At 35.2% G+C, this 13,295-nt stretch overlaps 2 protein-coding genes across 2 annotated transcripts; one reads left to right on the top strand and one right to left on the bottom strand.

Annotated features, from left to right (window-relative positions):
- Positions 1–9,036, top strand: LOC105216067 (larval cuticle protein LCP-30). Its single transcript, XM_011190343.3, has 6 exons — positions 1–192; positions 1,872–2,072; positions 3,211–3,418; positions 7,742–7,764; positions 7,840–8,372; positions 8,648–9,036. Exons 1-6 carry the CDS (start codon positions 181–183, stop codon positions 8,886–8,888), a joined length of 1,218 nt encoding a protein of 405 aa, XP_011188645.2. The 5' UTR covers positions 1–180; the 3' UTR covers positions 8,889–9,036.
- A 2,963-nt stretch (positions 9,037–11,999) lies between these two features.
- On the bottom strand, positions 12,000–13,295 carry Spbc4f6.14_1 (Uncharacterized RNA-binding protein C4F6.14). Its single transcript, XM_011190344.3, has 3 exons — positions 12,688–13,295; positions 12,484–12,632; positions 12,000–12,421 (listed from the first exon to the last, which is right to left on the bottom strand). Exons 1-3 carry the CDS (start codon positions 13,142–13,144, stop codon positions 12,347–12,349), a joined length of 681 nt encoding a protein of 226 aa, XP_011188646.2. The 5' UTR covers positions 13,145–13,295; the 3' UTR covers positions 12,000–12,346.

Raw genomic sequence — 13,295 nt, 5'->3', positions numbered from 1 at the left:
TGTACATTCTGTTTGCCACACAGTATACAACAAACACTTTGCAAGTGCTGTGTACGGTGTGGCTACTGAGCATTCCTCTGCTTCATTGTAACAAGAGTGATATCCTTGCAACTGAATAGCAAAACATATAGTGCGCTCCTAGAAGCATCCTGTTCGTGTGAAAAAAAATAAAAGTTGATAATGAAAATAATTGTAAGTTGCAAGTAATTTACATAGAAAGGTTGGAGATACCAAAAGGATATTTTTGAAAAAAATTAAAATAATGATTGTGATGATATAGTCTTGTGAAGTGAGCAAATGTGCGGTTAAAAAAAAAACAAGAAAAGTGTCGTACTGAAGAAAAAATATTTATCATTACAAGGATATAAAAAATATACATTCGAAAATATTTCACCTTCAATATTTAAGACTAACCATACACGGCAGTTGTACAAGTAACTGGTACGACGAGTATCAGTTTATTACAAGAGATCCCGTGAATATTGAGACGCACTCACATGTACATTTTTAAAATAATATATTATAGAAACACAATCAATGGTATCTCCTAGAGGCTTAGTATCTACTATTGAGTAGGAACTGTTCGATTAAAGACCGAAGTTAGATGTTATAAAGTAATGTCTTAGACGGTATTGGATACTAACCATCTTCTCAAAGCACTCGTTCTATAATGTACAAGAGATAGTATCTTATCTGACAGATTTCTCTTACTTTTGAAGCCTATAAAATATCGTTGCATTCGTCGAAGCTAGTGTGTTTCGAATCAAGTAATATTAATAATGGCTATTACTTTCTATTCGTATATTAGGTAATTATTTACGTCCCTTGACCATCTAGACTATTTCTTAAGCTACAAAAGATGTATATGTAGATTCGGACTTTATGTTCTTTTGCTCACATTGTTAACATTTAATCTGAATTGTATTTGTGATACAGCTTTGGGCTTATGAAATCATCTCATTTATATGTGGTCTTATACTAAAGGGAATAGATCATAATCAAATCAATGATATGAGATACTCATACAAGACACTAACTAGTTCTGAGCAATAGCTCTTGGTAGCACGTCAAGATGAGGATCATACATGGATTGATGAAGACAGTTGTCTCAATGAAACTCAGAAATCTAGTAATAAAATACAAGAAGACGTCAGAACTCATACCAATACTCATTCTACTGATATTAGGGTACAAAGGATATAGTTACTAAAAAATCCAAAATAGGGATATAATCTACATTTTCCTCTTAATGTAATGGTTTATAAATTTTCTCCACCAAGCTTATTCAACAGATGATATGAAGGGTAAAAATTATATCTTCGAAAAAAATTCAAATTTTATTTATAGAAAAATACTGGACACCTTATAGCATCTGGAAAAAATCAGTTTGGTCCAATACCCAGGAAAACCCCCCGATTTTGTCTCAATGATGTTATGATATAAATATCGATTACAGCAGTTTCATTTCATTACCACATTGTATCATAAAATAAATGTTAACAATTATTTGATTGATCAGTTCAAAAATTCCCCTGAATGACTAGATACTATTCGTTAGCCTATATTGTGTCCAGTTCATCACTTTGTTCAATTGTTGAACTTCAATTCGCTTGGTGAAACATAACCTATAATTTAGATAATATTCTCGATCTTATGGGACTGTTTAAAGCTTTATTAAAGAGAACTAGTTAGACTTAGGTTCTGTTTACTTTTAATGATTAAATTTTTACTAAACTCAAATTTTCACAAAATCATAAAAATAAAAACTAAAATTAAACTCTTATATACTTAAATGTAAAGAAATATATATATATATATATATACTTAACGCATTCGTTCTTTGTTTTCTAATCCATAACTCCCCCGTTCAGATTAGTTTGTTGATCACCTTGTTGCTCGATATGGCACTGGCGCGACCACAGGGCCCCACAACCGAGCCCATTCCCATAATAAGACAAGAGCAAGAGGTCAATTTCGATGGCTCGTACAAGTTTTCATATGAGACGGGCAATGGCATACAAGCGGATGAGGAGGGCTACTTGAAGAATGCGGGCTCCGAAGCTGAGGGACAGGTAAGATTTATCAAACTAGTTGCGCGCATAAATTGTTGCTAAATCGAGGTGATAAATGCACATGCTAACCGATGACTATATTACAAATTTGCTTGCCACAACAACGATAAATCAATGCGCAATGCAATTGACCCGTTGTGCAAAATCTTCGATGTAATTAAATAAATTGCTGTGCTTTGTGGACGTTGGAATGGCGTTCGGTTCACGAACTTGGAACGCACCCATTACTTACATGTCAAAGTGCTAAGACAAATTGCTGAAGAAGCGTTTGGAGCGATAGAGATCCGCAACCGCCCAATAAATTGCTGTTGCTGCTAAAGCGATAAAGTTGAGCTATCAATGAAATGTTGATGTTGTTGTTGGTGTGCAATGTATGTTTAGTGTACTTTTGTTTATATGTATGTATAAATGCTAGTTTGAGCTTAAAATTGGATTTTCCGTTTGGTTTTGGGCGTTTGTCACGTGACTCGCTACAGCGTTGCGGAATATTTAAATGCGCTCTTATCTGTAAATACATATGTACGTATGTTTGTATACATAGCCGATGCCGTCATTATCGCAATAAAGTTTTCAACATAACGACTAACACGGTCAATAGGAGACAAACCGCAGCGGCGGGTCATAGTAACGTTTGCAGGTGACGCCACCACTAACAGCAAAAGGCAAGAAGTAAACCTACTACAACGCTTCAACGCTCATTTGGGTGATCAATTTCTGCATTGATTCACTAATGTGAGGCCAACACGCTCAACAACCAGCGCGTACCGCCGCGCCGCCTCAAGCCAATGTTAGCAATGTTTGTCTATGCCCAGGCATGTGCACATAAATTGCGGTGCGGCAAACACGATTCCGATGCGCGCATTGTTGCTCAATGATTCACCGCGATTACACAGGCGCACAGTTCAGCGCGGTTCAGCATTGCTGTGGCGTAGTGACTATAATCCAGATTGACATTTGCGGCCATTTGTGGTTGTGTCACAAACCCACCTTCAGCCGCATTGTTTGCCGGTCACGAATTGATGTTCAAACGAAATTAGCGCTGAATGCCTTTAAATGCATGCCAAATTTTCTTTATTTCTTTCACAACATCTTCTAAATAAGCTTTCTTTCGTTTTCTTATTGACTTTTCGCATTGCAGTCGGCGCAAGGCTCTTTCTCGTACACCTCACCTGAGGGAGTGCCTATACGCATTACCTATTTGGCCGATGAGAATGGTTTCCAACCTCAGGGCGATCATTTGCCCACTCCACCACCGATTCCACCAGCAATCCAGAAGGCGCTCGCTTACTTGGCCACCGCGCCACCACCGCAGGATCAGAGCAACTCGTTTGCGGGCAATCGAAGGGGTTAGATAGCGATCGTGAGGGAAAACATATTATAAACAACAATAAAGCTGTGAATTTAAAGTGCAGAACGCAAAACATATAACTAATACAACACACACACATATACATACGCGGGAGAAGACAACTGCACACACGTCCGTTGAAATTTGAAGCCATGAGAGAGCGCAGCAAATTTGTGAGAGTTGCAAGGAAAGCCATTATACCAAAATAATGGTTGCTGCGGTGGAATTTACTTTATACGAAAATACTCATTTTACGAAATATACATACATACATATGTTCTACTTAAATACAAATAACTATTGTAATAAAGTTTACACAGTCCAAAAACTTCTACTGTTTTATTTTATAAGCGAGTGCTAAATGAAAGCTCAAACAACTAAAACTTACTAGGAAATATTTATCAACATTATCAGCTGTCAAACAGGCATTCAATGCTTTGTTTGTTGTTTGTGTATTGAGAGATTTTGTCTCTTTCTTATTTCTTAACTAGACTAACTGATGAGTTTGTCATGAAAAAGTTATACTCCGCTGTTAAGTAGAATATGATTGTTTAGTTTCTCGACTACAATGGTGCTATATTTTATCATTTCACATTTCAAGATTTTTAAAACCACATATTTTATCCGATCCGATCAAGCATATTTTAGAGAGACATATTAAGGTCAAAAGCCTTGAAATGAACAAATCATTTTTCTTCCATCTAAGCTCAAAAACTTTTACTAGATCTCAAACAGTCAAGAAAATCATTTGGCTCAAAGATAAAGACAATAGGTATCGATAGATGGGATATTTTAATGAATGTTTTTAAGAAACTATATAGATTACACTATACAAAATAATCGAAAAAATCATGCAAATCTGAAAAATAAGAATCGAAAAAAAATTTTAATTTAATAATTTTCAATGTCTGCTTTAAAGGTTGGTCATTGGATGAAAAGAGAAATATTATATTTTACGTCCGATTTGATTTATTTTAATTTCGACAAAAAAACCAAAAAACCGGTTGACACGTCAGAGGTTTTATGTTATCTATGATACTATACTCTATATCTATCATTCTTCTATATATATATACAAATTTCATGGCACGTTGTTTGTTCGAGATTCACTCTTTAACTATTGAATCGATTTTTAAAGAAATTTTGCAAATTGTTTGCAATTTGATCCAACTTGAGAGATAGTATATTTTATATTTCAAATATTAGTCGCAATGTCCGTCCATCTGACCATTCGACTATTTGATCAAGCAATAACTTGATATAGATATCTTAACAATGCTTGGTACACCTAACTTTGGTACGGTTTCGATATGCCGTTAAGTGTAATCAAATTAAGCTAGAGAAGAGCTACACAAAAAAATTGATAATGGGCGTGACACTTCAAAATTCATGAGTCTTTTATTATTAAGAGATTTTTTGTATATTTTTTGGCCATTACACTTTCTTTGGCCGATTTTGTTTCCTAATGGCCTGCGGGATGATGGTATATACCATTCCAATACTTTTCAAATAACTCTACCAAAAATAGTCATAAGTGGGAAATATAGAGATATGGCTGAACAAACAATAATCACAATTTCAGTGTCAGATAATCTGAGAGTCAATTGGTACTTGTTGGATTTTATATAGCAACAATTATAAATTAATCTTCAAAATGTGCCGAAAAATGGTTCTATTAACGTCAAAATAGAGAAAGCTGTTAGGATACTACTCTTGCGGGTTTTGGTTAACATTATTTCTGACAGTTTCAATCCGTTTTTTCTTTATATAAATAATGAAAAGAATTGTTAAAATGTTCGACAATTTACGTTTCTAAAAAAATAGTATTATTCAAGGCATTTAACATTTGACTAAATATATTGGTATTTACTGTACATTGGTTTTAATAATTAAAGATACAAATTTTTCTATTTCATGTATATTTATGCATTCCAGCTAATCTGTTTTTTTCCTTATTTATATCTGCAATTGAAAATCAAATTGAAACCATAACTATTGCATCTTCTTCATACCCGAGAAAATGTTTCAATGATTATTTACGCTTTCGTTCTCGTTTGCATATATCACAGCGGTTACATAACATCCATAATAATTTATGATTTTAGTAGTAGATGGTTGACATAGATTCTGTTTAAGCAATAGTAATTTACAATCAATACACCAGCTACAGTTCAAAAGCAGCAAGTGTAGCAAATTGATTAAACATGTATTTTATTAGAGCTAGCTTTATTTAGCATACTTAGAAAGAGACTTGAGAGAGATGAGCTCAGATATTTATATTCATATTTATGAAAGCAGAAATATGTTCTAGAATGTATTTATTGCAAATATATATGTACTTATTTGAAGTGGGGAACACTCAATAAAATAATATTGTGGGCATACATATTTATGAATGAAGAGTGCACTGAATTATTGCTACTAATTTCTGATACAATTGACATTAGTTAATTAAAGATGCACATTATTACATATTAATTATGTGTGCTAATTGCAAAAACTTGCTCTGCACCAACATCCCGCAATCAAGAGTGTTGTCACCCTAAATGTATGCTCAATAATTTATAGCCTTAGGGGTAAATATATATTTATGTAAATAGCGGAAGAGTATGGTATAGGGTGAGTGTGGAATTTATGGTAATAGATGGATCAATAAAGTATTAAAAAAATAATATTTTTTATAGAAATCTGACTTTAATTTGGGCACAATAACATTTAAGAATTGCTTGAACCAAACTGATATTTTAGAAAAGTACGAGCACAAAATTCCAATATTTTAATCTGAACTATAAAATCGATAAAGATTTGGATTAAGCTAGTTTTCACTCGGAAAAGATGTGAAGTCTATTGTACTCCATGCCTCCATATTGAGGTTATAAAATGATAAAAAATAAAAATGTCTCGTTTTCTCGCCATCAATTCAGTTTGTAGTCCATTTCCTTCATCTAGGCAGTTTAGACCATTACTTTTAAAATCCTCTAGAACAAATCGTTTGAGTAGCGCGCCCCACTCGTCAGTTGGGCGGTAGTAGGGTATTCCTTTGGGTTACTATAATAGAAAACTGATAACTTTCCTATCGTCTATGTTTAATTGCATAATTCAATGCAGCCCTTTATAATAAAAATCTTTTGAAAACTGATCTCTTGGAGTCACAATTTAATATTTACAAAATTAAGACTCGACAGGACTGGCAAAATTTAATTCTTCATAATTTTTTTTTCAAATATTCTACTTACTTTCTTTCGAGGTATTCTACCGTGGCGTATTACTTTTAACTTCTCAGGGTTCCAGTGGAATTTAAATTATTTTGCAAAGATAAACTAGCTATAGTTAACGAGTCATGAAAGAGATTATTTATTTAAGTTACCGTAAAAAAATAAAAATTGAAACAACAACTCATTATTATAAATCGTAAAACTCAATAAGAAAACACATTTTTATTTTTAATTTTTAAATTATTTTTTTTTTTAATATTGTATTTAGCCACCCGAAACTACTTTGGGTACAATATGAGATATAAAGAAAGAACTAAGACAAATCTACACTTATGGTCGATAAAAATAGACCTGTTTAAAGACAGAATGTTTCTCATAAGTCTAACTGTACCCCCGTTAAAGACATTAAATGAACCTCTTTATCGGCAAAGTTCAAAGCTTTCCTCAATTTGTATGGGATTTTTTGAGAAACCCATACATTTACTGATGGATATTTAGCCTCCATATCTCCAAGTTTCAAAAGACATGTTTTCAATAAGATTATCAAACCAAACGATATTCCGAATATAAGATCAGACTTTTTACTGATCAACTCATTAGTTGCATTAACTTAAATACAATATAAACATAAATTTAAACATGTTAATTATCACGCGGCATTTTGAGGCAACCACTATTGAGATACGAATACATACCATAGACATTATAAGAGATATTCTGCACCAACACTACTGCATACGCAATAAATGCCAAAGTCAATGCAAATGATCTGTAAACAATGTGACGCACTCTAGCAGTACCGTTGCTTATGCCTAGAAGAATGAGTTTCATAATTTTCGTTTGCAAATATTCTCAGCTCATCGGCGTTGGTGCATCATCAACATCAATATCAACATCGTAAAGTGCGACACTTTATTGTTGCAAGTAAAAGCGTTCAACTAAACGAGATTTTAGTAGCAGTGCCATTTATTTCCGTTAGCTGGCGGACGACAAGTGTAATAATAACTCGCACAGAAACGCAACTAGCCACTAATTTCGTGGTCATGTCTATAAAAGCGCCAGCAACTGATTTTCATCTTCATTTCGTATATTCAACACGTGAAAAGTCGTCATGAGGTCCAAAGTAACGGTAAGTACATTATGAACACAATTCAGGATTACGATGCAGATAATCAGGATTACGACGATTAATTCCCTCATACAGCTACTCGGCTTGTTCGTTGTAGCTACGTTCGCAGCTATCGCAAGTGCACAGAACGATGGACGTTACCGTCCTACGCCCACAGTGCGTCCACGTCTGCGTCCCACCCTCATTAGTAACCCAAATAATGATGGTCGCTATCGCGGCGCGAACGATGGACGCTATAGCGGTGGAAATGACGGAAGATATGTGCATCAGGATGTGCCCTATGTGCACGACGATCGCGCTGGTGGACAATACGAGGGCAACACGGATCGCTTTGGGCCAGGCGGTGGTGGCGCTGGTTTGTTCGGTGGCCCGGGGCGAGCTGGTACTGGCGGTAGCGGCGCGGGTTTGACAGCGCGAACAGCAACAATGTCAAGGACAAAAGCAAGGATTACACCTAGGGCAACTCCTAGGGCAACTCCTAGACCAACACCTAGAACTACGAAGGTAACACCAGCATTACCGCGTGGTAGTGGAACTGGCGAGGGTGGTGGTGGCTGGCGCGTTCTGCAACTTTTCGATAAGGAAGAAAAGGATGGTTATCAATATATGTGAGTGTTCTAAGTGTGGCATGTCAAAAGAAGAGTGTTAACCAATTGCCTTTGATTGTATCACAGTTGTAAAAAAAATTGCAGGTTCGCCTTATGCATCTCATATAATTATTTCAAAACTCTAACATTAGTAATTCAAATTAACGGCACACGCATCAATGCAATTAACAGCGTTCGGGTGCTGTTTATTTACACAGCTGTTAACAAACATTATTTGATTTATGCAGCAGCCTAAAAGTATGCTTTAAATTAATCGCAAATTTTATTTTTCCCAGTTATGAAACAGAGAATGGCATTTTGGCTGAAGAAAATGGACGCATTGAACAATTAGCACCGGAAAAGGAAGGTTTGCGTTCGACTGGCTTTTACGAGTACACCGGCGATGATGGTCTGCTCTACCGCGTCGATTATGTGGCTGACGATAATGGTTTTATGCCACGCGGTGCGCATATACCGACGGCACCGCCATATGTTGCCAAATTGTTGGCTTACTTGGCTGCGAATGCCAAGAATTAATTAACTTAAAATGTTTTTAAATTATTTTCATCTTATCCGACTCTTTTTCATAAACAAATTGCGTTAAAAATTAAAATAAATTCTATTAATCATACGTAATATTTTTTATTAAGATGGTAAATACAAAATAAATCTTTTCTAAAATCGATTTACTTTCACTTCCGAACAACTTCAAATTATACAGTTTTGCTAAGCGTTTAAAAGTTGCTGACACTAAGCGAATAGAGAAGCTTTGGTTAAATATGTCATATTGTAACACATCTCTCTATTCCTTGTTTAATTTAATATTAATCTCAATCATATTATTTCTTTATTTATAGGGGTCATAATATAATTGAATATTTCACCTCGACCTCCTATATTTAGTTTTGTCCTAACTTGGGATTATTGTTTGTTTACAGTGCAATAGTATCTGGTGGTACAATTTGCAAGTTAAGTTCTTTTTTGACATATGGTTTTGGGGCCCAGAACCGAGTGAATTACCGAAATCGAGTTGTTAGTTATATAATTATTATAGACAAAATAGAACAGGGTTTATTTATTTAAACGATATCTAGCAGTCTCAGTAAAAATTGAATTTTCTACTATTTGGCAGTTGGTAATATAGCATAGTCAATAATTATTTTCATTGCTAGTACTTATAATTTCAAAAGTTCTGTCGAATTTAGTAATCTAAACGAACTCTGTGTGAGTGTAATCTTAGTGGAGCTCTGAGATAGTCTAACACACTTAGGTGCTAAATATTTGTCCATATAAATATCAGATTGTAGTCTTCCTCCTTAACTAGGATTTTATTTAATGTGGTGGATTCCCTACAGAGTTATAAATATGATATTTTAAGGATGAAAATCCAACTTGGGGTTCTTAACCATTTAATTTTTATTCTATCTTTAAATATATTGTGGCAGCTTTATAAAATATGTAAATTATATATCTAAATAATTAAAAATAAATAGTGGGTGGCAGCACGATCGGCGGCCATGTTGTAGAAAAGGTAAAGCGAGTGCGGAATCGTTTTGGGAGCGTCAAATATTGTTTAAAATATCTATATTTATGATATTTTTATATTTTATTGTTAAAGATCGTCTTACCTGGGCTTTAAAGGCTAAAACTGATCGTTCAATATTCTTGTTTACTCTTCGGTGTATATTTAGAAAGGGATGGAATGTTCATCCTGTTTATATATAATATGTATGTCTTTTATAGAAGAAAATAATTGTATAACTGGTCTTTTTACACCACCACTCTCTACTACTTATAATCAAGCTTAGCAAAACTTTTAACTTTGAAGCCTCATCCTTAAAGGTTTTTATCCGGACTATACTAATACTAGCGAAGAATAAGAAAACAATGACATCTTGTTTTAAAAAATGGCGCTTGTGCATTTATGTACTGACCAAAATGTATGCCCTCGTTCCTTATTAGCGCCAAAAGCAATGTTCAATTAAGTACTTACTTACTTTTAGCACCTAAGTATTTTTTCCTGTTACTCCTGCAATTTTTTGTTTTATTTTCGAAATTAAAACACTCCGTTGATTGCTTGTTTTGCCTTAAAGTAGAAGTAACGTGGCCAAACTCTGTCCACCTGGTTTCAGATACTGATTTTTATACTCTCACAACAAAGTTGCAAAATCTGTCAGCTGTAACTTGAGAAAAATTGAGATAACTTGAAAACTCTCTGGAGTCGTTTTTTTTTTCAGCCACATCCTTATACAGTCTAAAAATGAACACTCACCTCCTATACTAAGGTTATGTTGAAAACTATTCAAAGTGCTTTAATTTTGTAAGGAAAACCACCAGAAACGTTAAATTTTATTATAACGATGATACAGAAAAGCTGCACTCAAATTGGTATACACAATTTTAAGTAGGTGTGGACGAAAGTGCCCCAGCTCTGAAAGTGTTCGCTGCAGTACCCGCTGGAGGAAGCCGCAGAAGAGGACGACCTCCACTCCGATGGAAGGATCAAGTGGAAAGTGACCTGGGTTCACTTTGTGTTTCCAGTTGGCGCCAAAAAGCAAAAAGGAGGAACGAGTGGCGCGCTCTGGTGGATTCGGCTATAATCGTTTAAAGCGGTTCCTACGCCAAATATATATATATATATATATATATCCCATGTGACAGCCTGTTTTTATGGATTATTTAGAAAACTTTTTCTAAGACCAGTAAAATAGATAAAGAATTAAGTTTATTATCATTAAATAACATATATTTCGACAGTATAAATTTTAAGCTACAAATATTGTGCAGAACATGAGTTACAGCATTATGAACACTCCCGCCTCGAAAAAATGGGCTCGCACTTCCACTACGATTCCGGCTGATCAGCTTAAATACTGTAAGCTTTAACACATGAAGGCTAGCATCATCTAAATATACCTAAAATTGGACTTTTTGTTCTCATTTGTGTTTTTTGCTTTAAAATTTTGAATTTAGGAATTTTTTATCGATAAAAATTCATTTCGGTCAAGCTGTTTTTGAAATACGATGAGGAAATTTTGAGAAACATAGTTTTGGGAAAAACTCGTTCAAAGTTTCCAGCTGCCAACTTAGTGCTTCGAACAGCTCCTTCCGCTAAATGCTGTATCTTTAGAACGACATAGGATTTTTAAAAATCGCTTTACCAGTGTATTCTAGACATGTTAAGAAAGCAATTTATTATTAAAAAATCGATTTTTTGAGAATATTCCCTCTATGTGGATTCAAGGATATAACGCCTATGTACTCGGTCGACAGTATCTCGTTAGCGACAGCAGGGTTCATGAAACCTATGCGGGCGGGAATGGGTCAGGTTGTCATTTGAAAAGGAAAGGTTTTTAATCACTTCACTCCTCCGTTAGAATTGACAAATTAGTAATGAACCGAAATTAGGAACATTGACATTTCTATTAGCAAATGATCAAATAATTTGTCCAAATGCATCTGTCAGAGTTATGTCTTTCGCACTGAATGACAAACTAGGGTATGGGAAGCATTTTGAAACAAATAAATAAATATAACCGTCTTCAACCGGTAGCTGGGTTTTGTTTTGTACGGCGGAACACCTATATCGTTCTAGCGAATACTTTCATTTGCTCTGAGATTAGTACACATTTATGTAAAAGCAATAAATTTGCTTTTTGCAGGTTTTTGAATTATATTTATCACTGTATATGGTAAACGATTAATAGCACAAATAATACATATTGTTTAGAACAGGTGAAAGACTCCATATCGAATCAGCAATCAATGTGGAAAGAGAAGTTCGACGAAACATCTGGCACTGATGTCGGTTATAGATGATTAAGTTATAATAACGTCACTAAAATGTTTTGAGTTCCAATTTTTCAAGGTCAAGGTCGAGCTGGATGCCAAAGCAAAAATATATTCGAATATATTAGTATTATTTGAGATATATAAAATTATGTCGCTAGAAATAGCATGAGTAGGATGTTTTCGCCACGGGAAATAATCCCCCTTTAAGGGAGCGTTGGCAATACATTTGTCTGAATGTAATCCAGTACATCAGTTATAGTCGCTTGTATGTCGATTTGCTATAAAATTAAAATAAATATTTGTAGTATACATACAGTTTCTAAATAAATCGTTTGCTTACGCTCAGAGTATTTTGCGCATTATCATCCGAATATTTCACGTTATAGATGTCATCTTGATACTCGCCCGAAACATGCACATTAGTCTCGCCATCCGATGTTTCCATTTGCGCATCAGAATCCGAATCAGCTGCCACATCAGCATTCGCATCTAATGAAATAAATAATCTTATTTGTTATATAGTCTCGTAAGTCTTCTTCCTTACATCCTTCCTCCGTCGGCCACAATTGCTTTTCATACTTGTAGTCGTAATGCATCTTCACATCATCGTCATTCACCCACTCGAACTGCACTATTTGCCAACCGCTGCCGTCATAATTGAAATCCAAAGCGAAGCGCAAGTGATCCTTCGGTCCCAACCTTAGGCCATTTAGCGTGCCGAACTGACGCTGCGGCAGACCACGATCATCATGCACGTACACCTGCCCACGATCGCCATAGCCGCCATCATAGGGCACTTTAATATGATGATATTTGCCGCTTTCGTCGGGTGTATACTTGCCACGATCGGCGCCATGCAACTCTGGTATATAGCGGCCATTGCGCAGCGGATTAACAGAAACCGAGTTTGCTGCCGTGGCTTGTGGACGACAGTGGACCAGTTGTGATAGATTGAACAAGAAAATTACTAGCGTTGCTTGTATGTAAGACTGAGGCAACATTGTTGCACGCAGGATAACTGTAGATTTGCTGTAAATAATTTAGTTCTTTTACACGCACTGTATCACGTATACGCCACGTCATCCGCGCGTTTCGTCGCCTACAACAGTTCACACTAAACTGAACTATGGCGTTTCTGCAACATTTCATCTG

This window comes from Zeugodacus cucurbitae, chromosome 6, assembly GCF_028554725.1.
Source record: "Zeugodacus cucurbitae isolate PBARC_wt_2022May chromosome 6, idZeuCucr1.2, whole genome shotgun sequence".
Taxonomy (NCBI): Eukaryota; Metazoa; Arthropoda; class Insecta; order Diptera; family Tephritidae; genus Zeugodacus; species Zeugodacus cucurbitae.
This window is presented reverse-complemented; position numbering and strand designations above follow the sequence as displayed.

What these genes read in the sequence shown, in the direction of transcription:
- LOC105216067 (XM_011190343.3), top strand. An exon ending in GCTCCGAAGCTGAGGGACAG is followed by an intron (nt 2,073 to 3,210) that starts GTAAGATTTATC and finishes TTCGCATTGCAG; the next exon opens with TCGGCGCAAGGCTCTTTCTC. An exon ending in AAGGATGGTTATCAATATAT is followed by an intron (nt 8,373 to 8,647) that starts GTGAGTGTTCTA and finishes TATTTTTCCCAG; the next exon opens with TTATGAAACAGAGAATGGCA.
- Spbc4f6.14_1 (XM_011190344.3), bottom strand. Translation starts at nt 13,144, where the DNA reads ATGTTGCCTCAGTCTTACATACAAGCAACGCTAGTAATTTTCTTGTTC. An exon ending in GTGGCCGACGGAGGAAGGAT is followed by an intron (nt 12,633 to 12,687) that starts GTAAGGAAGAAG and finishes TTATTTCATTAG; the next exon opens with ATGCGAATGCTGATGTGGCA. An exon ending in ATGCGCAAAATACTCTGAGC is followed by an intron (nt 12,422 to 12,483) that starts GTAAGCAAACGA and finishes TTAATTTTATAG; the next exon opens with CAAATCGACATACAAGCGAC.